The sequence below is a fragment of the Perca flavescens genome, chromosome 5 (assembly GCF_004354835.1).
Source record: "Perca flavescens isolate YP-PL-M2 chromosome 5, PFLA_1.0, whole genome shotgun sequence".
Lineage (NCBI taxonomy): Eukaryota > Metazoa > Chordata > Actinopteri > Perciformes > Percidae > Perca > Perca flavescens.
Window position 1 is genome coordinate 24071703 of NC_041335.1, and position 25887 is coordinate 24097589.

Consider the following 25887-nt stretch of genomic DNA (forward strand, 5'->3'; position numbering starts at 1 on the left):
TATCTCGTCTGTCAATTTAAATCCTACAACAAGATTTAAACATCATTATATAACATGCTAGGCTTTTCCCCCACTGACCTGAACAAGACTGAAGGAGATTACATACACACAAAATATATATATATATATATATATATATATATATATATATATATATATATATATATATATATATATATATATATATATATATATATATATATATATATATATATATATATATACACACACACACTTTTTTTTTTCAGGATTATTATTTCTTTATTAAATACCAATCATTGTATGAAAAAACACTAGATTTTCCAAGTAGTTGGATGAGTTCTTAACAACTTAAAGATCATTATTTTGTAAAAGACAATACAAAAGCAGGCAAGTCTTATGAGTCACTGAAAGTATAGCATGCACACTCTCAGAATCACACACACACACACACACACACACACACACACACACACACACACACACACACACACACACACACACACACACACACACACACACACACACACACACACACACACACACACACACACACACACACACACACACACGGCAAGATTTTCAATGTTGTTAATGGATATTGAATGGACGGGCAGACAAAATCAAGGCGCTGTACATGTGGAGGCAAATTGTGCTGCGTTGAAATGCTCATTTATACACAAATTCTTCCAACAAAGGTGATCGCCATAATTCACAGTCTTGTGGGATTTCACGCGTGTCATTCTCTGCTGGATGTAACAAAATAAAAATAAAAGTCCACCGGTGAATATTCTTTCATTTGTGTAAAGGCAGTCCAAAGTCCAACGCCTACCAGGAGTCATCGTGAAGCGTGATCTTGAAAATTGTTCATCGATCAAACAGTATTTTACTGTGCTTTTTAAAATCTCAACACAATGACATCTTCTTGTCATCTGACATAAGGCAGGAATGCAAGTGAGGACAATACACCACAAAACAAAAAAGGTGGCCAAAGACTGATTCAGGATGGATTTTGTTTTCTTTTAAGGAATAGAAATAGGCTTATTTGATTTCTTGCCGAAGGTTTGATGTGAATATTAGTACCACTCTTATGTCTGTATGGTTAATGTGAAGCTACAGCAAGCAAGTAGCAAGTAGCATAGCACAAAGACTGGAAACAGTAGGAAACAACTAGCCTCTGTCCAAACTTAAAGAAATCTGCTATCTGATAGGTGGACCTTCTGACACAGCCAGGCAGGTTGTTTCCAGTCTTTGTGCTATGCTAAGCTAACCAGCAGCTGTTATACAAACAACAAACTCTCTGCAAGAAAATGTTTCCCAAAATGTCAAACTATTCCTTTAACTTCAATCATAAAATGTCCTTAACATTCAATGTGAATGCCTTCAGAAAAACTCCATCAGACCACCAAGAGACTGATGGTCACCACATGAACAGATTATCTGCTCACGCAATCTTTAATAATCCCTGCAGTGAACTTCTCAGCTGAGATAAAATGGAGAGGGTCAATTAAATATCCTTCAATTACAATATTTAACAACAGCGAGGACCATAAAAGGCACGCAGCCTGTTTTCCTTCGTGGTCTGAGCGGTTTCACATCAACAGAAACGGTGTGGTCTCATGTTGTTCTATTGTACTTTTCAGTAAAAAAGAGAATTTCCCAAGAATTTTCTACATGGCGATAACTTCAAAAATATGTTCAAAGTTTGTGCGTTTTTGCTTAGAGAAACCTTCTAACAGGCACTTTATTAAGACCATATTACAATTTGTTTGTGCTTTAAATGGATTTGGGATATCAGCTTGTAATCTGAATGGTAGAGACAGCAGACAGGATGTCTCATTTTAGGTTCACTCTGCAAAATGCACTGCAGAAAGGTTCAAATTACTCAGGACAGGAGTAAAGGAATGTCTTTCTGAGCGTAATGTATGTGATGCCAAAGAGAAAAGGGGATTGGGTCTGAAGATTATTGCTGAGATGGTCCCACTCAACATGCACATTAATATAGCATGTTAAAGTTGTGTGTGTAAGATGATTGATTGGATGAGCCAGGAGCTCAGGAGGAGCAGGATAATCGCTGAAACACATACATTGGGGTGTAGCGGTCACTCTCTCAGTCACAGCTGGGTGGAGGATGTGGTACTTCTGACAGTTTTAAGAAAGCAGCTCACATACACGCCGCCCCCTCTGGAAGACAACGCAGCTGCTTTTCAATTATACACCGCAGGTACGTATACCTGCAAATACAAATGCAGAGAGAGAAGAATTAAATGTGTGTGTCTGCGAAGATACACTTAATAATAATTTAAATACTATGTTTTGTAAGCTCATAACAGCTGATGCACATGTAGAAGACTGTGGCCATTTTCTTGTACCTTCTTCTGAGTTTCTGCACCTCTCTGTCCTCCTCCTCCTTCAGTTTGGTGATGAAACTCTGCAGGACAGGCATTTCAAACTTGATATACTGTGCCACCTGGTGGAAGGGAGGAGAAATAGAATGACAAAGCACAAAAAAAGAGAGACTAATTTGTGTACTTCAGTCACAACAAATCTAGGGACTTACATCATATGTGACTTCTTCTCCGAGGTCTTCCTCCATGAGGAAAACCTTGCAGACCTGCTCACATGGACCCTGAATCACTCTCAGCACCAGAGGATAGTCACTTCGCTTCAGTTTCACACGCTCTGAAACATCAACACATCCACATAGGCATTGGTTAACAGAGCCAAAATAACAACTAATGTACTGTACATATATACCGTCGCAATGACCTGAATAATTCACACTCACCTCCGCTTGCATGGACGAGGTAGAGGGCAAAATCATCTGGGCTGTTTTCAATTTTAAACTTGTTGAGGAGAACTCGAAGCACCTGAGGCGTCCTCATACAGCTGTTGATTCGAACATTAGTCATCGAGCCGAAAGCAGGAGTAAACACTGATGTCTGAGAAAAAACATTAGAACATGAATTTAGTTTCCTCTATAACTTTATGTGTGTATATTTGTGTACAGATATACAGACACAATTGTTGCCAAATCCAGCATCTGTTTAAATGTAGCACATAAACTCTCTGAAACTAACAAACGTTTACATTATTTGCATACATTTATCAGACTTTCAAGGGATCCACTGACAAACACTTGGGGCTGGCATCACCTTATGGTTGTAGAAGTGTCCATTGATAGAGAAGCGATGGCGTCGAATTTTCCTCTGGTCGCTCGGTGACCGTCGCTGGCCACGTCTCAAGACGCCCGCATCGCTCTTCGTTCTGAGGAGCTGAGCAGAGCTCTCACTGTCTTCTGTCCAATCAACAATCATTTATATTAATCAGTTATTATTCAGTGTCTTAACACGAAAAGAAACTTGTTGACTTATCTTTGATTAAGAATTAACAACACGGACTATTCCTGCGAGAAAGACATATTTTTGGGCGTGCTATCTGTGTGTTATGTGCTAAGTGTTACGTTTAAATGGTCAACATCTTCACACTGAATTTAATCACACTGACATCATGACAGTAAGCGTCACCTGTAAACGACTGGAAACAAAAGAGTATTTCTAATATTCAGATAAAGACAGGATGAAGCAAATATGGGAGAAATGCAATATTTTGTATCACCATTGTCATATTCAAACCTCCTTTAAGGGTTGAAAAAAAACTCTAAAAAGAACTCTGGACAAACTACAAATACGACTTTAATTTATTATTGCCGGAGATAAGAGGTTTCCACCCAACAGTGATGGTATGTTTTTATAAAGCAGCTGAGGGTTAATTAGATATTTGGTCCACAGTTAATTTGATCTTAGTCTCGCTTTGCCAGACCTTCCTCCACAGCGCTTTGGAGGAGGGTCTGGCTAGTCCACACAGCATTCCGGGATGGAAGAAAAACGGGCTCTGGTTTGTTGGCATTTCTTCAAACCAATTGCAATCGTCATGAGCGGGGCTGCGGTAAAGTTGTGGTGCCGCTGCAAAATAGCCTCGGGAAGGAACTTGTTTTGGTGGAACGTGTGTACGTTCAAAAGTAGTTTTAGTCGTGCAACAGAAAACTCAGATTGGACAGATATTCTAGCTAGCTGTCTGGATTTACCCTGCAGAGATCTGAGGAGCAGTTAACCATAGTCCTCATAAATCCACCGGAGTTTAATATCCCAACACAAAGAAAACGGAAGGTACCGGCCATCTGGTTGAAAAGAGTGAAATCCCGCGGAAGGCAACAGAGCAATCCTGGAAGTGGAACGTCTTGGATATACACTTATTGGATCTTAATGACGTAATGCTAAGTTTCTTTTTTCTTTTGTCTTGGGAACTGAAAAAAGCTAAACTGTATTATTTATTAATTCAGTTGTTTTGGGATTGATGTAGGATGTTGTTCACATCATTATTATAGCCAAGGGAGTGACATTTAGTATGCTACCATATTTATACTATCAATAAAGCCTCTCACCTTCTGCCTGCTCTTCCATCACTCCGTCGTCCTCTGGTTGGCTGTCAGGTTCTGTCACTTCTACTGTGGGCGGGCTCTGCTGTGTCGTTTGTTGACCATCTGTGCTGTTGGGGGAACTTAAAAACGGAGACAATAGAGAGTAAAAGATGAAGAGGCTGTAAAAGATACAGCCGAAAAATATTTTGTAGTTACAAACTGGCTGTAGATCAAAAACACTTTAATTGTTTTTGAGACAGAAGTGAGGAGAGTTACAGTACATAATTGTGCAGTAAGTCATAATGTCAACAGTGTCAGACTTTAACTTTGGAGTACAACATTACAATAGCAAACACTGATACAGAGCTGGGTCATACTATAAGATTTCCTGTCAAGCAGCAGCATTTTGTTAACCACTTATACACCACAGGCGGTATGTACGTCACATCCCTGTTGATTAGTTTCAGCATGTGACAGCTGTTCCTCTTTGTTGATACAGTTTTTCTGTGTTCTGTGGGAGTATTTCCTTTGATATTTGAAGTAATTTTGCTTATTTTTTGACTGATGTACCAGCAATATCAGTATGGATTATTTGGTCTCTTTGGAGCTTTCTGTTTGAGAGGTTGTCTGTATATTGTTTAGAAAACTCACAGTTCAAAAAACTGATTGCCAGACCTGTTTTTTGTTGCTAACTGGTGTCCAACCTAATAAAAAGCAACTTTACAGCTGTGGTGTTGATGTTATTTAATCTATTTCCTGTAAATTAGTTTCTAATGACGAATGGGATTACAGACCTGAAAATGGGGCTTCAAACCTGTTGACACAAATTGATCTGTGCGGTAGCTTGGGGCAAAATCCAAAACTGAGCCTGGGACATGTGTTAAAAGGTTCACTTTTGTCTAAGGACCATTGCCAAAAGGATTTAGCAAACTGTGGAAATCAATTATTTAATTTAACTTCATTATTCATCAGACAAACGAGACATAATCTTTAACTGCTCCCCCGCTGACCTGCTGTGTATCACCATTTCCGGTCAGCGAGGTGTAACAGGATCTGTCTGGACCTCTTACCCTTGACTGTCCAGATTGCAACCCGAGTGCCAGGACGTAGAGGAGGGGGGCGGTCGGATGCGCTCGTGGTCATCCTGCATCTGAAGCCTGATTGGTCGCCGCAGACCCCAGAAGATATTCAGCAAACCCTCGACAATCAGCTCCCCCTCTTCCTGTTAAGAGAGAGGAGCTGTGGTCAATGCACATGCACACACACACACATATACAAATACACACAATGGACCGTTATTACCCCTTTGGGATACAGCGTGTAATGGGTAGGGTATATTAAATTGCAAATGACCGAGAGAGAAAGTAAAAAGGGCGACAGGCAGGCAGACAGACAGACAGTGGTGAAGAGGAGGATAAAACATAAAAATAAGAGCGCACGCACAGGCACACACACTCTTTTAATGAGTGTATCAGAGAACAAAGCTGATAAAAAATGCGAGCCATGGCCCAGCCTTTAAAAAGAGAATAAGAAATGGACACACACACACAAAACTGTAAATACCCACCTCTCTGTGTCTGAGCTGCAGATTCTGTCCTTCATAGTAGAGGTTGTACGTCTTCAGATGTGAGAGGACGGTTGCCCTGGAGACAGAGATTTTGAGTCAGTGAGTAGGAAATGCTGTTTAAAAAGGAGCATGGCACTGATTTTACATGTTCAAAAATCTACTTATAGAGACTTGAAATATGCTAGAGAAAGGTAATTCTGTTTGGCTAAAGAATCCCAATTTGCCTGGCTGTCTTTAGGTGATATGTTGGCTTTTTAATGAAGTTTTGATCAGAAAACACTGTATCCTTTTTATATATATATATTATATATATATATATATATATATATATATATATATATATATATATATATATATATATATATATATATATATATATATATATATATATATATATACACACATTTTGAAGTGGTACTCACTTATACCTAAGTCAAGTTGTTACATACTACATCAATCAAAAAAATGTATGTATGCTTGGAAAATGGTAAAGTATGCAGAAGTTTGTTATTAACAGGCTGAAACTTGTAAAAACCAGTGTTGTACTTTAACTATTTGACACACTGTTATTTTAAACCATAGACTGAATATTTTAACATACACATACCAAAGGTTAATAAAGGGTAAACTGGTACAGTATATGCAGGTGTTTGTATAGGTGTATGTGTGTGTGAGAAACAGCATTAATCCTTACTTCCTGATGAACTTGTTCTCTCCAATCTGAACCCCGTACTCTGTATCATCCATTCTCAGTAAGCATGAGAGGAGCTGAGAGACAAAGAAGCAACACAGAGTTACTAGATTTTCATCCATCTGATTTCAGTCTCATGACTCCTCATGACCAGCAGCGAGCAACAGCCATGAAAACAAGAAGCCTGGAGAGGAGTAGAGATTAATTGCAGGAAGAGGAAGAGGTAAAGCCCCACAAAGTAAACAACACAATCTGATCATATCTAGTTTCCAGTCAATGCATTTCCTTTAAGAGACCGATCAACTCTGAGTTAACAGTTTAAACATTTGGTGTGTGATGGAGTGAGACAGCTGCTCTCCACACTCTCTTCCTCCTCTTGCCTACAATATTTCTTTTCTTTCCTGTCACCCCTTTAATTCTGTCCTCTTGTCTTTGTCTCTCTGCACACATGCAGCTGTTTTAAATGGCACTCAGCCATCACCTCGTAGTTTTTCTTCTCTCTTTGCTAAATGTTTGTGTGTATCTGTCTTTGTGTATCTGCAGAGGAGGCAGGACAGAAGTCCCAGGAAGGAGATAAACAGGTGGACGACACATGTGCCACCTGCACAGCCAAATCATTTCAGCTGCTTAAACATTTATCTCTCAGCAAGCTATCATATGCATTTATCTATCATATTTGTATCTATACACAGTGTAACAAAAATGAAACTAGGACACTCGGAGAGTGCAGACCTCCACCAAGGCATGCCCTATCTCAAAAAGGTAATGCAGTTAGAATTTTACCAGTAGGGACCTCATTTTCCCAATTATCCCGACACCACATAAAAGCAGCACAAACGCCCTATCGCGGAATGTTAATGAAAGTTAAAAATAATTTGTATATCCGCCCAGTGATTCGGGTCTGCTCCAAAGTTTAATGGGTTCTTCCTTGGCCCATGCTACACCCTTCCACCAGGTTTCATGAAAATCGGCAGTAGTTTTTCTGTAACCCTGCTGACAGACAAACAAACCAACAAACGGACAAAGGGAACCGAAAACAAATAACCTCCTTGGCGGAGGTAATAATTGAGGAAAGAATTTATGACATTTCACGACTCATCCAAGAGGATTCATCTCCAACTCTAAAAGTTTGGACATTTTATTCCCTGGACAACTGAAATAAATATTGTTTGCTCTTTCTTTGTATTAGACTAGTCATGTTTGTCCACCATTTACTGAAATATCAAAAAAAATGATAGAATGGATTGCCATAAAATTTGGTAAAGACATTCATGGTCCCCAGAAGGTAAATCCTACTGACCTTTCTGCTGGTGCCATAATGAGGTTGACAATTTTTAGTGAAATATCTCAACAAATCCTGGGTGGATTGCTATGAAATTATGTGCAGATATTCATAGTGTTAATGACTTTGGTGATACTCTGACTTTCCCTTAAAGATTTCACTTATCCAGTAAAATATCTCAACAACTACTAGATGGATTGGCACACAATTTTGTTGAGACATTCATGGTTCACAGACAATATATCCAAATTAATTTGGTGATCCCCCGACTCCTCTAGTCATCAGGTCAAATTTGTCTAGTACTTTGGTTTATGACTGAATACCTGCAATACTGTCAGTCTCAGCTGTACTTTGTGTTTAGTGCTAATGAGCAAATGTTAACATGCTGAACTAAACTAAGGTAAATTACCTGCTGAACATCAGCTTGTTAGCATTATTATTGGGAGCATGTTAGCATTTACATGTAGGGTAGTCTAGTGTATTTTTCCTACAGTTTATTTTTGTATGCTATCAATATAAATGAGCACACTTGTAAATGCTGTGTAATCCACCACAGTAAACATCCAGTCTGCATTCATCTTTTAATGTTATATTATTGTTGTTACAGTTTAACTGCAGAGCCCATTCAGTGCCTCTATAACATATCAACTAACAAATTATTAATAATACAAGTCAGAAAGACATTACTGCAAAAAATAAATGTGGTATAAATGTCAGTTACAAGACTACAAGTGGTCTTACCGTAGTGAAGACTGTGTGGTCTTGTTGAATCACCAGAAAGAGGGAGCTGCAGATGTAGAGCGAGAGAGAGCGAGAGAGAGAGCGAGAGAGAGAGAGAGAGAGATAGTTAAAGGCTAAGGCAGGTGGACTCTGAATGTATCCTCAGGTATTAATAGTTTTGTCACTCAGGTGTCGGTTTCAAGCGTCTTTTCTTGTGTGACAGCAAACAGACAAGAAAGAAGTAGGGGCGTTTAAAAGGAAGTGCTCCCCTTCCGTTAAATCACTTCCTCCTTTCAGTCACACAGGAAACTGACACTAGTCCTGACACGGCCTAAACTTCCTCAATTCAAGCAGCACAGATGAATTATCATGCCACCCAAACAAAGAGTTACACACACACACTTGAGCACTGGTAGAAAAACTGATAAGACCTACAAATAAATTGCCCTCTTTCTTCTTTTCTGATCCTGATTAGACACAAACCTAAACATTTTATAGTAAGCAAAGATTTTCAAAACCTGACAATCGCAATAAAGTAGCAACTTTAAACACACACTGCTGATAAATAACGTGAGCCTGTCAATCTCTGAAATAAACGTGTTCAGTTTTTGTGGACACATTAAATATTAAACACCAATCAGCCCAGCCCCATGCAAAGGTCTATCAATATTTCAGCACCTATATTAGCCCTGGCAAGCACACAAAAGCTCAACCATTCAGCTACACAGTGGAAATCATTAGTCTTTAATATCGCAGTCGTGGTCAAAGGCGGCTGTGTTAGTAGACTCATTAGCGGGTGATGCCAGCGGTCAGAGACAGACATGTGGCCGGCTGTCAAACCAAGACAATGTTGTAATTGTGTGCCACAAGACCAACGCAAACTTTAATCCTATGTAATGTGCTGTAGCCTTCCTTGTCGTCCTTTGGGTCCTGGTGACCCGAAGGACAACACAAGGGTTTTAATACAGCACCTTGGTGCTTTTTTGTACAGCATTTTGGTCAGCTTAAGCTGTGTTTAAATGTGCTCTAGAAATAAACTTTACTTACTTACTTTACAAGAGACAGGGTTTAGAGAGCAATTCTCAACAAAGTAAATGGAAGTACATAACCCTTGTGTCGTCCTTCGGGTCACCGGGACCCGAAGGACGACGAGGAAGGCTACAGCACATTACAGTTAGGTAGGGCTCAGTATAGTTTAATACATTTCACTACTAGTGCCAATATGATACTAAAATATTTTTTCGATACATTTCTCTTTAACAGGTTTTCAATTAACAAAAGACAACATCTCAATTGTAAGATGTTATTTAAAAAGGTGTACAAAAAGCCTAGAAATGGCAACATATTTAAATCAGCAATTAAGGCAAACAAGACTATGAGTCTGACTAGACATTTTATGCCAATACCTTGTGCTACGATTCCAAAAAAGTACTGAGTTCAATAACCAGTTCTAGGAACATAACCAGAAAAATTCCTATGGCAATAACCCAATTAAATAAGGTGTAGGGAGGGGTATGACTGAAGGAATAGATGTGAAGTAGGAAAATGTGCAGTAGTTTTTATTTTATTTATTTTTGACATTGTGCAATATACTCCTTTTACTGTATTCTATTTATTGATGTGTTAGATAAATAGCGCTGTAGATGTCTGGTTTAATGTTTGTGTTGCGGATTATGTGTCAATATATCTGTACTGTACAAAAAATTGCCTCTCGGGGACATTAAAGTTTTCTAAGTCTAAGGCTAAGTATTTTAGAAATACAGAGGTCATGATTCAAACCACCAAAAAAAATTTAAATAATAATAATTTATTCATTTATTATTTATTTAGTTACCTGTTCAATTATATTTTCTGTATTTTCTTTCAAAATCGAGGTCTAAATGCTGTTGTCTAATATGAACGGTTTAGTTTGTTGGCCCGAAATAACTCAAATAAAAATCTATTGAGTCTAAAAATAATGGAATTAGCCTGAGAAATACCGACCATAATCGAAGTTTCAGTTGAAGAACGCAGGTTGTTAAAATCCCAAAGTTCACAGAAAAAATGCCTGTGTCCCCAGGTATGTAATGAGGTATTGTATTGGCAATCATAACCACATAACTTATTATGTTTTTGTCAAAGGCCATCTTACAAACTTAGTTTGGATTGGAAATATTGCCTCAAAGCACCACCAGTTACCCTCAAAACATTGTTGCAGTATTGATATTAAAATCTAATTTGTCAGTATTTTCCAGCTCTACTATAGCAGACAATCCCTTAAATTAACATACTTACATAATACAATTGATGTAGCTTTCATAAAGCAACGGTAACTACCTTAGACTTTTGTACACCATGTTCAGTGTCTTCTCAAAATTAAAACCTGTCAAATTGTTTTAATTACATTGATGTTTAACAGTTCCAACAATAATAGCTGTTATCCATTACAACCAGAGCACATTGTCTGTGGAAATGATCTGTGTGACATTTAGACTGCAGAAAGCTGAGATCTCTGCTTTTTGTTTTAAAGCCAACAACAGCAGCATATAAATGCAGCCAGACTGACCCAGTCCTGTTTCAGATCAGGGAGCTCTTCTCTGTCCAAATGTAGTCCTAATTTACTCCCTGAATCTCTCTATGCCTCATTACATCATCAGTCAACCCTCTGTATCCATCTTCCCCTCTTTCTCTTTCTGTATTTTTATCTCATTTGCCTTCATCTGCTTAGTTGTTTCGTACCTCACAAACTGGATTTATTTCAATTTTTCTTATTAGGAATTTCTTCTCCTGCTGTCTGGACTGTTTTTCTCATTCAGCTTTCTCCTCCGCCTTCTTCGGGATTCCCTTGTGTAAGACTAGAAACCATCCACCATGCTATTCAAACTCATGACTACAACTTCCTGAACACCCCCCCCCTCTCTCTTTTATTGACACACACATGCTCGCTTGTTTTCTGCCCTCTTGCCCTGTTGCCTCTGAACCGCCTCTGTTAAAGTTTTTGGCTGAAATGGATCATGAATAGCTCCAAACCTCCTCCTGTCTGCTTTCAAACCCACCACCACCTCCCCTGCCTCCAGCCTGCACATTACTACAGCTCTGCCTCACTATTGTCACCATTGTCATAGCAACACCAAAAAACATCTGAGAACTAGCCCACAACCCTGAGCCAAAAATAGTGCGAGTTTTCTGTGTGCGTGTGTGTGTGTGTGTGTGTGTGTGTGTCTCCTGTTCCTCATTAGGCATACTGGGGTTGTCAAAAAACATTGCAAGAATCTAAATATGGCTTCCAGATTCTCAAGCTGAAACTATTGCTGCTCCTTAGTTGACTGTAGAGCTGCAATGATTAGAAAGAAGACATTTATCTGCAACTATTTTGATAATAGATTAATCATCATTTCAGTTATTTTACAGCAAAATACTCACTTGTTCCAGCTCTAAACGTGAATATTTTCTATTTTTCTCGGTCTTCTATGATCTTCAGGTTTTGGACTGTTTAAAACTAACCATTTTTAGATGTCACCACGGGCTCTTTTTGCTTTCGACTGCAGCCCTAGTTTACTGGATACTTTATTAAAGATTAAGAGTAGCCTACACTCAGTTGCTAGTTTATCAAAAACTAATGCAATCTAGTATAACAGCCCTGCAAAGACTACCTATAGACTAATATTCAGTTTATGATTGGATTTTTTTTTATTCAACCTTGTGATCATTTTGGAGGCTGCTGTTTAATTGTTGTATTATTATTATTATTATTATTACTTTGTTCACTCCCAATGTAGGTAGACACAATATCAGAAACTACCTTACAGTTGAATAAACACCTATCTAAAATAGTTTCAATAAAAACTGAGCATTGTAACACCATGAAGGTAGACTTCATTGCAGGGCTGTTATACTGCATTAGTGTTAGCTAGCTAGGTGTATCCTACCTAATAAACTGGCAGCTGAGTGTACATTACAAGCCAGAACATTATTTCACTTTTTGGCATAGGGTCTGTCCTAAAGCACTGTCTCTGTCTAGCCAGCCTTATATGTGCTGAGAGGAATCTTAACTATCTATTGCTTCAGCTTGTTATGTAACCTGATTTAGGCTACTAACACGTACACACTCCCTGCTAGATACGAAATGTGATAAAATACAGAGTTTCTATCATTTTCTGCTCAAGATTTAGGCTAAAGTGTTACAGAGCATGCATGTGATTCAAACCAAACTGGCCTCATATTCGAGATATTTAGTCGATAAACGTGTCGCCCGTCCTTATTATAAAACAAATACATGTTGCTATTTTGTATTAAATGTTTTACAAACATTTGTAAGTATTCTTTTTGTACAAACAATCACGCTATCAAACTACACGCTGTCCACGTCGCCACATCAACCCAGACATCATCACAATCAGCCTACTGAGCTACAGCGACGCTTCTATCAGATTCCTGCCGACTTTTGGAGATCCTATCTCGGCTCACCAAACCCGGTGGACGCAGGCTCTCCGATTCTCCTTTTCCACCTCCTCCTCCCGTTTTTCCTCTTCTTCACCGTAAAAGGTGAAATGTCCGTTAACGATAAACTCCTTGTTCAACTCGCTAGCTCTCCTGCCGTTGGAAACAATCACTGGGGCGCGTGCATCAAAGAGGAGGAGGAGGAGGAGAGCACGAGAAGTCCATCTGCTGTGGCGGAGCTCACGGTAGCGTCGGGTGGCCGGGAGCCAATCAGAGCGCGAACCTGACGCCCCTTTGTTCGCGCTGCGTGCGGAGATGAATGAAAACACGAAAACAATGGGAGCCGAGCACGCGCACACCATCAGTCCGGTTAATATTCAGTGGGACCAGCGGAACCCAAAATTTACTTTAAGTGATAGACGCGAATACAAAATATTTAATGTCAAACTCTGCCAACCCATTAAAAAAGGTGAGTATTAAGATGGTACACAAAAAATGTAAGTCTTGTAGCAGCTTCTGATGAAAGCTCAAACTTATTTTTTGATTTTGGAGCGTTAGTTGGATAAAACAGACATCTGGCATGCATTTGGTGAGTAGTTCTAATGGGCAATTTTCACTATGATGTTTCATAGACTTAAATGATTAATCGATAATGAAAATAATCTTTAGTTGCAGCCTTAATAGCTCACTAATTCAACACTGAAATCTCATATTCAGCAGAAGTCATGTAGCATTGCAGCCCATGGGAAGTTAAAGTATTTAATAAAAACACTCACCGTGCATTGTGTCCTGGATCAGTAAAACTACATTTTACACAGGGACTTCTTTCAAGAGAAGGGTTCAACATTTGGTAAAAAGCAGGCCCCATAATCACAGCCCTAGATATTGTGCATATTCCCAAACAAAATTACAATTACATTACCACAAACCAATTGCCAAACAAGAAAGCTGGGGCAAGTGCCACTTTGTTTGGTTTGTAATCCATTTTAGCTGCACAAGTAGGCTGTCCCTATAATCTCTATACATTTACAATAGTTGTTATATTAGGGTACCCACTTATTTCTTTGATGGCAACATTGAATCTAAAAATATCGGTTTGGCTACATCTGCCCGCCTGCCTCATGTCCTTTAACAACATTAAACTGGATTCTGTGACCGGACTTAAAATTTGATATTTAGGTAGTGAAAATGCTTTTAACATGGCCACACAGGCCTACTGTATTTTGATAGCAGTTCTCAAAAATGCCAGGAAACTGCTGGAAAAATTAGATTTTCATAGCATTCATAGTGGTAAAAGAAACTGGGGGTCAGTAGTGTATAGAGCTTTCTGTACAGCTCAACAAGATTTACATTTACTTTATAGTTTAACCAAACGGCTAGAATCTGACTGGCTACATATTTCAATTTTATTATCAATAAAGACATTAGACTGAATTCATTTAGTAACATCTTATTAAATAGAATAAAACATTTTGTTGCTACAGTACAATTAGTTTACACAATTTCTCTTCCAGAAGGTTTAGCAAACTTTACTCCATTAAATATACATTTATTTTTTTGTTTTTACATCTATTTATAGTTTCTCAGCTTGTTCTTTATTTATACTTGTAATGTGTTAACATGGACAGAAAGCAATGTTAGAGTAAAAAAATACCATATGAAAAGGTCCTAACAAAATGCACAAAAGGATTCCACCAAGCCACAGATTCAAAATATGATGTACTTTTTAAATAAAAAGAACAAAATGGTGTGCTTTCCAGCATGATTTAAGATTAAAAGTTATGATTTGTTTCTTACAAATATTTGCAAAAACATAAAAATTATGTATAAAAAAAACAAAAAACATTGAAAAATATAAAACACTTAATACACACAAGTATATTCTTCAGGTAGCACCCCCTTCAAAATAACTGAAAGGGATTGATGTTTTGTGTTGCACACCTTAAGGCCACCTTCTTAAGAGCGGTTGATTAAACTGACTTGTATGTAATTTCAAGGAAGAGTGTGTATGCTTGTGAAATCCAAAGTGTTTTACTCTAACAACTATGTGAGAAACACATATGTACGTTTATAGGATCCTAAAATAGGAAAGCATGATACAAACTGGAGGGTAAAAGCTAAAAACAAGTGGAAGCTTACTAAGACATGTAATGTTCATTTGCCGTTTAGCGTTAAGGCAGGTTCACTCAGCTGACAATGACTAACAGGATCTTAATAAGGTGGCCAGCCAGTGTCTTTTCCTGCAACACTAACTATTCCCAAGGAGAAAACCATCTACACTAAACATTAGAGGACACAAATATATTCTCACTGCAGGACTGAGGGGTTAAACAGCGTGTGGAGGGAGGAGAGATGGGAGAAGTGAGTGCTGGCTGCATGAACATGACAGAAAGCAAGGTCACGTGTGCATGCCTTGTACTAAAAAATTCACTACAAAAAATGTTGAAATGTTGATCTCATTATCAGTTTCTGTGACCTGAATTTAAGTTATATAACCATTGCAAACGTTTTATCTCACTTTATATACTGCATTTTGACAGGTGTAACTGAAAATTGTGCCCTTGTACTACAGGGTCACAAAATGACGGCTGTGATTCCGATGTACCAAAATCTGTGACACTACATAATCAACAGCATGAAAAAGACCCATTTTTGGTAACATCCAAATAAAAGTATTTGATATATGCCGTTCACTGCCAGAGCAGAGCACCACAGTCTGAAAATCTTTGCTTTTGTCCTGGGCAAACATTTTTATCATTTTTAGCAGAAGGCAAACATCTGTAAGATCACAAAAATACCTGTGAAGATGCAACCCACCCACCACTGGATAAGGGGTAAAAAAATAAATAAAATATAACTTTTTTTAAAAGTTAGATTTTCTCCCAGTGTTTGCATTATGTGACTAAATCACGAGAGTAACGCATAGAGTGCTGAGGTCAGAACTGGGGCTACAGATAACCGCGCTACCATAAACTAAGGCCCAAAAATCTTCAATCACAATCAGCCACTTATCTTCAAGTCATCAAACAAGACAACGTTCACACTTGATTATAAATGTGAATAAGCACATTTTAGAGTTTCAGGTTAGTATTTCTCAATCTGATTCCCCAATGTTTTTGGCACCATTACATGTGCAAACAGTACTTGTAGCAAAAAGGCCCTGATTATGAAATTTGACTAAACTATCAAGTTCCAACATTTAAAAGTGTTTGTTTTTAAAACATCATGATACAAAAGGAATGAAATGGAAGCAGCTCACATTAGAAACCATCTTTAGAAAAAGCTTCTGCCCCCAGCTGAGTTTCTAAACCGACTGTAGTAGAGGGTGGTCCATCATCATCACCCCCAACCCCCGATCTTTACAGGGCATGAAAGTAAACTAATAAATATACTTTCAATGTTGTGCAAGAGACACCTGCTTCAAGCAATCCTTTAACATCAACTTTCTGCTCATAAATAAATAAATAGCTTTACCAAAAGAGATAAAAAGTGAGGAAATTCGGGATGAGATTTCAAACAAATTTCTTAAGTTTCTTAATAGCGACAAATGCCATTGCTTTAAAAAGGTCCCATGGCATGAAAATTTCACTTTATGAGTTTTTTTTTAACATTAATATGCATTCCCCCAGCCTGCCTATGGTCCCACAGTGGCTAGAAATGGCGATAGTTGTAAACCGAGCCCTGGGTATCCTGCTCTGCCTTTGAGAAAATGAAAGCTCAGATGAGCCGATCTGGAATCTTGCTCCTTATGAGGTCATAAGGAGCAAGGTTACCTCCCCTTTCTCTGCTTTGCCCGCCCAGAGAATTTGGCCCACCCATGAGAGAGAGACATCATGGCTTTCAAATGAGCAAAGTGGCAGTTGGTCAAGGCCACACCCCCACCCTCCACCTTGCCCCCCCCTCTCTCCTCCTCAATAGCTACAGACACAGAAACGGCACATCCTAAGGAAAGCTCATTGTGGGACTGCTCTAGTGGCTGTAATTCTGCACCAAGGCTGAATTTCAGGAAAAAGACTACAGATACAGTATTAGGGGACCACTAAGGTCTATATAAAAGCATCCAAAGAGCACCATGTCATGGGACCTTTAAGAAAAGTTTTGGTATGTGGTAAAAGAGCAATAAGGAGGGAATAAAAATAAAGAGCTTTTTTACATTTTGGTTTAGTAAATATCTCAGCTGGGCTACATATTTTCTAAAACATATTTTTTTTAGCGGTTATCTTTCTCATTGTGCTACTTTTTATTTTGACATTTACTAAGATTATAATGCTGCAAACTCTTTTATGGTGTTTTTCTAAATTGCGGTTTTCCATTAAAAAACACAAGAGGCACACATTGTGGTCAAATTAGATACTCGCTGCAGGGTTAATAAACTACAGGCTGCTGATGCTCCGAAACCTTCAGTTACTCAGCTAAATGTGACGCCACAGCATGATCTACAACAGACATGAACAGTTGCTAGACAAACATCAGCAGTTAATTAAAGTGGCAGAGTGGGAGGCGTACGGGCAACCGAGGATGTGAGGAGGAGGAATGTTAGGAAATTAGTCAACATCATTAAATAAGGGAACATTTTCAATGACATCTGCATCACCTGAGAGTCAATCCAAAGAACAAAAATTGTATAAATATGACATTTAAACTCTCTCAAACCCATAGTATAACATCTAAATACTCCATATCCAAACAAAACCACCACCTTTACTTCCAGTACAGTTATGTAAGGGCTAACTGAACACAGTGATGGAAATACCAAGTGGGTTTGGATAGTGGCCGGGATGGATTATGTATGTGTAGGTCCTACATTAAACACACATTTCTGCTAAAAGCACCCTGTGAGAGAAGATCCACACAGAGGATCAGAGGTATCTGTATTCACGTGATGAAGACAATTTTATTCTCCTTTGTTTTAGTATTTATGTACTATGTACGGTTACTGTGTGCCATTAATGTGGCTTTTGCAGATGCACTGCTGTCAACATCAAGTATTATTAATTAAAGCTGTTTTCATTTTGGAAGTGCCTTCGTATGTTAGGAGTAAAATAAGTAAAAATTAAATTTAAGTAAAATAAGCAAATTTAAAAAATGTTTAAAACTTTAATCTAGTTCCATAATTAAGTAAAACAAGTCAAGTTCCATTTGACAGCCAAATGAGACAAGGTTGTGTTTAGGAAAAGTCTTGTTAGTAACTGATGCATAATACTGACACATTAAAGACATGTAAACTGGGTTAAATTTGAGAACTTGTGAATATTAGCACTCTACTACAAGGAAAAATGGGGGATGTGAGTTTTTTTAGCGTGAGATGAGTGGATGTGATGTGCTGTTAAATGGGTCTCTGTGGAGTTTTACTGAAGAAATGGGGGTGCGAGCTGCAGAATGACATTCTGCTTTGAACTCAGTAGGCAGTGCAAAAATAAAATTTCACAATCACTTTGCATGGGTAAGGGAACCTGACAAACCACGTCCATCAATCTGCATGATCCAGACGTGCATTGTAGCGGTCAAGCTAGTTTTTGTAAGGCTGTTGGTGTGTGAGCATGCATGTGTCTCTAATGTGGTTGCATAATGAGTTTAGAGGAAAGTTATTCTAACAGAATTTGCATAATCCTCAACTGACAAAATCAAATCTACTATGCAGAATATGTTTTATGGAATTGGGCAGTCATCTTCGATAGTTTAATGTCCATCTGTCTCTTCCTGGATTAAAGTGCAAATAAATGTTTGCACAAACCTGTGAATTCTCTTGTTGCATACCCACATGGACACACACCAACTAACCTCCGCATGGCAACATCTTTTATAGCATGCTGTGACTTGCTATAACATGCCTAAAATAGCATAGTGGGAAGTGGGAAAAGACTGACACAAGCTAAAGAAAATGCATACTGACGAGGGGGTTGGTGCATCCATTTTTTTCCCACACAATCCCGAATCATCCACCGCTTCTGTCCTCCACAGTCCCATCGTTTTAGTGTACCATCCCTTGTTCCCCACATTGCAGCAACATTTAAGATTTTGCTTCATCAGCCCGTTTGCTATACCCGACTCTCCCCCAGTGCTGTGCCTCCCTCCGCGCCCACTCCTCCCCCCTTCACCGCATCCCCATGTCCTTTTCTGCTCTTGCAGGCTTCCCGTATTCTCCCCCACTGGTAGCCTTGGAAAGTGGGGCTGATAGGGATGTACTTGAAGATGGGGTATTTGCGGATAACGTCCATTCCAAACGGCAGATCATACGATCTCATCCCTTCCAGTTCTGCTGCACTGAGGCCAACGCCACGTTTCAGCTTCCCGATGCCTCGTTCGTCAGGGGTGCCTGAGGAGAAAAGGAAGGCAGATTAGTCGTTAAGTGTTCCCGGGCAAAATCTGATCTATAACCTCCACAGCATGTTGCGCCCTTATATGTACACCTGTATCTGCTTGCCAATCACAGCCTCTCTTTTTAATGATTTTCTTCCTTAAAAATGTTTTGTGTACTTTTATCCATTACCATCAAAATCATCCAGCCAAAGACTTATTAACACACAGTACATTCATGTTTTAGGGTGGATTTCTTTTAACATCATCAGTTTGGCACAAAAAAAAAAAAAAAAAAAAAAAAGTAGATTAAACACCTTACCAGGGATAGTATTGTCTAAAATGAAGGCGACACAGCCTCCGACAAACATGGCAGTGGTGAGGAGCACGTTCAACACTTGGTCAATCCCAACTATGCCTGAGAAATTTAAAGAGACATGGGCTTAGTAACAGAGTTAAATATGTATTAGTTTCGGTATTTTTTCAGTTCCAGCCACAATACAAACTGACATTCTGAAACGCTAACCAACCTCATTTCAGTCATGTTAGTTGTTCAGTAGATTAATTCTCTCTGACAGTTTGTCCACGACTTTTTAAACCCAGAGTTGTCTGTCTGTCTGTCTGTCTGTCTGTCTGTCTGTCCGTCCTACATTCTCACAATATGACATGTGTGGCCGAGAAGTAACATAAGAAATAGCACACATGATCAGGGAACATTTGAGACTCAACAATCTGTTACAGAAGCTTTTCTAATGTCACTACACTGTCTAATGTCGAAAGAGATGCAAAACAGATCCTAGTTTTACTTTGGTTTTAAATGCGTAAACTGAGTATGTTAAACAAAAATAAAAAAAACTCAAGTATGTTACTACTGTTTATTGCTCACTACAAATAATAAATAAGAGGTCCAGTACAAGGACATTGAATAATGTGCAAATGATTATTTAAAAAGCTCCAGTAATTATTACTGAGGTACAGCGGGGGAAATAAGTATTTGACCCCTTGCTGATTTTGCAGGTTTGCCCACTTACAAAGAATGCAAAAATCTACAATTGTAATCATATGTACATTCTAACAGTGAAAGACAGAATCCCAAAGAAAATTCCAGAAAATCACATCATATGAATTTATTAAAATTGATAACCATCTGATGAGGAAAAACAAGTATTTGACCCCCTGGACAAACAGCAAGTATTCTGGCTCCTACAAGCCAGTTAGTCTTTCTTTAAGACACAGTCCCAATCCGAACCAATTATCTACATCAAATACACCTGCCTCACCTCGTTACCTGTATAAAAGACACCTGTCAACACCCAAACAACCAGCATCCAACATCACCACCATGGGCAAGACCAAAGAGCTTTCTACGGACATCAGGGACAAGATTGTTGATCTGCACAAGGCTGGGATGGGCTACAAGAGAATCGGAAAGCAACTTGGAAAGAAAAGATCAACTGTCGGTGCAGTTATCAGGAAATGGAAGAAGCACCACACCACCGCCAACCTCTCTCGGTCTGGGCCTCCACACAAGATCTTGCCTCGTGGGGTGTCCCTGATCATGCGAACGGTGAGGAATCATCCCAAAACCACAAGGGGGGGAACTGATGAATCAACTGAAGGCAGCTGGGACCACAGTTACAAAAGAAACGGTTGGTAACACACTACGCCCGTCATGGATTGAAATCCTGCAGCGCACGCAAGTCCCCCTGCTCAAGAATAAACATGTACAGGCCCGCATGAAGTTCGCCATTCACCACCTGGACGACTCAGAAGAGGCCTGGAAGAAGGTGATGTGGTCAGATGAGACCAAAATAGAACTTTTGACCTCAACTCAACTCGTCGTGTTTGGAGGGCAAAGAACACCGAGTACAACCCAAAGAACACCATCCCACAGTCAAGCATGGTGGTGGCAACATCATGCTTTGGGGGTGCTTTTCAGCCAAGGGGCGGGACAACTCCATCGTATTGAGGGGAGGATGGACGGGGCCATGTATCGTGGAATTCTGGACCGACATCTCCTTCCCTCAGTGAGAGAGCTGAAGATGGGTCGAGGATGGGTGTTTCAGCACGACAACGACCCTAAGCACACCGCCAAAGCAACAAAAGAGTGGCTGAAGAAGAAGCACATCAAGGTTCTGGAGTGGCCTAGCCAGTCTCCAGACCTGAATCCGATTGAAAATCTTTGGAGGGAGCTTAAAATTCGAGTTGCCAGGCGACAACCTCGGAACCTGAATGATTTGGAGGCTGTCTGCAGGGAGGAGTGGGCCAACATCCCTGCCGAAATGTGCACAAACCTTGTCACCAACTATAAAAACCGTTTGACATCTGTGCTGGCCAATAAAGGCTTTTCTACAAAATATTAACATGCTGTTTGTCCAGGGGGTCAAATACTTGTTTTTCCTCATCAGATGGTTATCAATTTTAATAAAGTCATATGATGTGATTTTCTGGAATTTTCTTTGGGATTCTGTCTTTCACTGTTAGAATGTACATATGATTAAAATTGTAGATTTTTGCATTCTTTGTACGTGGGCAAACCTGCAAAATCAGCAAGGGGTCAAATACTTATTTCCCCCACTGTAAATGTGACAATTAATCTTAATGTTGATTTCAGATGGTATTGCCCAGCCCTAGTATATACGGGACCTCTCCACTTTACTCACCGGTGACCAGCGGGTTCTGTTTAAGGTAGCTCGGCAGCATCAGACCGAAGAAGATGGAGAAACCCAAAACAAAGAGGTTCCTGGAGGAGTTGAGGTCAACAAACTGCAGGTTGGAGAGTCCCACCGCTGTGATCATGCCAAACAGGGTGCAGAACAGAGCTCCCAGGACAGGGTCAGGCAGAGAGGCAAACAGGGCACTGAATTTACCCACGAGCCCCAACAGCAGCATCATGGCGGCTCCATACTGAATAACACGTCTGCTGCCCACCTGGAAGACCAATAAGAGATTAGAGGGAGCTAAGGGAAAGCCAGTCAGGGCAAGCTACATATATTTTGATTTAACAATTAATAACAGAAAGCACCATCTATTGCATAGCACATGCTAATTGTTGTGAGGACGCTACACATTTACAGTTAAATAGAACATAATATACAGATTATATATGATTATTTTCATTAGGAATTTATTTGCTGAGAGCCCGAAGTAACTTTGTCAAATAGCTCTTTTTCTCCAACCAACAGCCCCAAACCGGAAGATGTTAAATTTCACAATGATAAAAAACAGTGAAAAATAGAAAATCCTCACATTTAAGAGGCTTGTACCAGCAAAAGCAATTCATTTTCTGCAGACTAATCAATGAAGTGACTTATCGTCTCAGCTCAGGTTTCATTATTTGCATAATTAAGCAATCATGGTAAAATAAATACAATAACTAAATGGGAGTGTGCAGGAAACTAAGAGGCTTACACAAAGTCCTCTTCAATCTTTTTTTTTTTTTTAGAAAGGTAGCATGTAGTCGAAAACAAAAGGCAGGATAAAGAGGAAAAATTAAAGAAGTGCAGGTGTGTGTTACCTTTGTAATTCCCAGGACGCCTATATTTGGACTGGAGGAGGTGGAGCCATTTCCTGTCCCGAAAAGACCATCCAGCACACAGGAAATACCCTCTACAAATATCCCCCTACACAGACAGTGTAAAAACAACACAATTAAAGTATCTTTTAGACAGTAAATTCACAAACATATATTAGAGAGAATGAGGAAGAACAGAAACAAGATAAACTGAAGAGTTACCTATTAATGGCATGGATGGGAGGTGGAGGAGCACAAGAGAGTCGTGCACAGGCGTAGTAATCTCCAATCGATTCGATGATGCTGGCCACCACTGCACTCATCATGCCGATCACACCTGCAGCTGTTACAGTAGGAAAGCCCCACTGGACTTTAGAGGTAAAAACACAGAGTGGGTCAGAGCTGAGAAACTGCTGCAGAAAATATCTTAAAAATTACTTTTGTTTCATTTTGAAGGTTAGCTTTATACTTTTCAATTTAATTTTGAAAGTTGTCCTAAGGATCGTTTAGTGTGATTTACACTAATATCTGCCTCTCCCCAAACCATTTATACATTAAACTGTATGTAACATCATTCCATTGTATATATTATGCATTGGTTTCTGTCCATACTGTACATATCATAGAGGCATTCATATGTGCTATACATTTTGTATATTGTTTTGTTTATTTTGTGTATATCACAGTTACAACCCTTACTACAAAAACAATAATAATCTTTTTTTATCTTCATGGACTTTTGAGCTGACTAGATGATAAACTGCATTCCATTGTACTGGCATTTACAGTGTGCAATAAAAAGAACAATAATAAATCTAATCTTTAACTGTCACAACACTGAGATTTTTATTCCTCACTAGCTGACTGATCCATGCAACCAAAACCATGGCTACCTGCAAGCTGCGTCGACAACAGTTTATGGAGAACAGGCATAACATCAACAATCCTTTCAAACATCCTTCCTCCTCCTCGCAAACACACTTACAGGGATATGGGATCTTAAACCAAGGTGCAGCTGCAAGGATTCCTTGACGTGCGTCTGTGCGGGCGTGGTAGCCATACTTGCCTACCTCCGGCGGGAAAACGTCAGTCACAGTGAAAATGAAACACAGCAGCCATGACACCAGGATGGCCATGATTATCTGGGTGAAAAGGAAACACTTATCAGACATAGATAAAGTGAAAGACATTTTACCTTTTATCTAATCCTGCATCCTTGTGCCAGTTATCTCTTAATATATACGCCAAATATCATGTGTGTGCACACACACACACACACACACACACACACACACACACACACACACACACACACACACACACACACACACACACACACACACACACACACACACACACACACACACACACACACACACACACACACACACACACACACACACACACACACACACACACACACACACACACATCTCTCTCCATCCATCTTCGTCCGCTTATCCGGTGTCGGGTCGCAGGGGGAGCAGCTCCAGCAGGGGACCCCAAACTTCCCTTTCCCGAGCAACATTAACCAGCTCCGACTGGGGGATCCCGAGGCAAATGAAATGAAATTGTAGTAGCTAACAGAGCAATATCATAGTAGGAGGTGTGTTTAAATTCCAGTTAGCAAAAAACTACTGCAGTTTAAGTTAAATATCTTCCGTCGTAGTTCACCTCTTGATCTAAAAACATGGGTGAGGGAGGTGTGGGTGGAGATTAACAGTCCTCTACAGCTCTGTATTGAGTGCTATATTCACAATAACATGCCCAGTTCTGATCCAATCAAATGTAAAGACCAGATTTAAATCCTCCTCATAATGATACCCTGCCTTTTACTTCCAAACTTTACAGAAGATAAAGACGCTCAAATTTTCGTTTCACTGTGACTTTAAAATAGTTTAGTATTCATTCAACACATTTTAACTCCTAGAGAATATTTAAGAACTGGTTTTAAAGTGTTGCATTGCGTTGCCAGCTTACATGGCTATGCTTTCTTACAGTTAAGAGTTTTTATTATTTATATCACCAACAGAGGGCAGAAAACACAGACACTGAGGCATGCGAGGGGAAAACGCTTAACCTCCCAGGGAGAATGAGATCAGCTCGGTTGAATAATTTGTGACTTAGTTAGGAACGCAGTTTGTGGTGGAGGCAGGGGGGGCAGTTGTAAGGAAACCAAGGTTAATTAATTAAAAGAGCAGAATATTTAGGTAAAAGGAAACAAAAGTGGAGACCAGGCACAGTTTTTGCAAAATGCAACAAGCGGTGGTATGTATGTACTTTTATGAGAAGTTGTGTACTTACAGGAAACATTTTGAAGATCTGCAGCCTGTAGGAAGTCCAGCCTTTCTTGGCTTTGTAGACCGGGAGAGGGAAGTGAACGTTTCTGGCATATTGAGAGAAGAGCAGCACCAAGAAGATAGTCCTGCAGACAGAAACAATCTTCCTCAGTTTGGGGGATCAAAGTAGGGCTGGGAAAAAAATCGATTTGATTTAAAAATCGAGTTCGTAGGTCAAATCGATTTATATTTTCAAAAAAAAAGAAATCGATTTTTTTAGATTTTTTTTTTAATCCAAATACAGTATCTAATATCGAGTTTTTTATAAAAAAAAAAAAATCGCAGATCTTTTTTAGGGAAACAAATCGCCCAGCTCTAGATCAAAGTGTCTTATTATTTTCTATACTGTAGGTATATACTATGTATATCTTGTGAGAGAACTAATCTGTTCCATTTCCTCCCATCTATATCCGACTTGGATCCCAGAAGCTTCAAAACCAATCAATTATCCTAACTGCCTGAGAAAAAAAATCAGAGGCAATTACAGGCACATATCCTCTGTCCCTGTGGAGCGAGAGGAGGCGGCTTCCAGCTACAGTGTAAACAGCCGTGACACAGCAGGAACTGATGTCGCACTACATGAATATCACAGCTTGAAGACAAAACTGAAGGATGGGACTCAGAAAAATCCCAATTGCAAATCCATCTGTTACTTTAGC

The 25887-nt window shown here is 39.3% G+C and overlaps 2 protein-coding genes across 4 annotated transcripts in view; both read right to left on the minus strand.

The window, feature by feature from the left end:
• Positions 1 to 500: 500 nt before the first annotated feature.
• On the minus strand, positions 501 to 13365 carry rassf2b (Ras association domain family member 2b). Its single transcript, XM_028578978.1, has 11 exons — positions 13106 to 13365; positions 8681 to 8726; positions 6661 to 6734; positions 5967 to 6042; positions 5470 to 5621; positions 4424 to 4539; positions 3135 to 3277; positions 2768 to 2921; positions 2540 to 2661; positions 2352 to 2449; positions 501 to 2213 (listed from the first exon to the last, which is right to left on the minus strand). Exons 3-11 carry the CDS (start codon positions 6711 to 6713, stop codon positions 2144 to 2146), a joined length of 984 nt encoding a protein of 327 aa, XP_028434779.1. The 5' UTR covers positions 6714 to 6734; positions 8681 to 8726; positions 13106 to 13365; the 3' UTR covers positions 501 to 2143.
• Positions 13366 to 18636: 5271 nt separating this feature from the next.
• Positions 18637 to 25887, minus strand: part of slc23a2 (solute carrier family 23 member 2) — a 43135-nt gene continuing 35884 nt past the window's right edge. For all 3 annotated transcript variants that reach the window (XM_028579010.1, XM_028579011.1, XM_028579009.1), the window contains 7 exons: positions 25194 to 25314; positions 23875 to 24031; positions 23112 to 23259; positions 22893 to 22998; positions 22039 to 22306; positions 19698 to 19793; positions 18637 to 19394 (listed from right to left, as the gene is read on the minus strand). In XM_028579010.1, the coding sequence (XP_028434811.1) occupies positions 19117 to 19394; positions 19698 to 19793; positions 22039 to 22306; positions 22893 to 22998; positions 23112 to 23259; positions 23875 to 24031; positions 25194 to 25314 (1174 nt within the window). In that variant the 3' untranslated portion in view covers positions 18637 to 19116. The remainder of the gene's footprint in view (positions 19395 to 19697; positions 19794 to 22038; positions 22307 to 22892; positions 22999 to 23111; positions 23260 to 23874; positions 24032 to 25193; positions 25315 to 25887) is intronic.

What these genes read in the sequence shown, in the direction of transcription:
- rassf2b (XM_028578978.1), bottom strand. Translation starts at nt 6,713, where the DNA reads ATGGATGATACAGAGTACGGGGTTCAGATTGGAGAGAACAAGTTCATC. An exon ending in CCTCGTCCATGCAAGCGGAG is followed by an intron (nt 2,662 to 2,767) that starts GTGAGTGTGAAT and finishes TTGATGTTTCAG; the next exon opens with AGCGTGTGAAACTGAAGCGA. An exon ending in GTGCAGAAACTCAGAAGAAG is followed by an intron (nt 2,214 to 2,351) that starts GTACAAGAAAAT and finishes TTGTATTTGCAG; the next exon opens with GTATACGTACCTGCGGTGTA.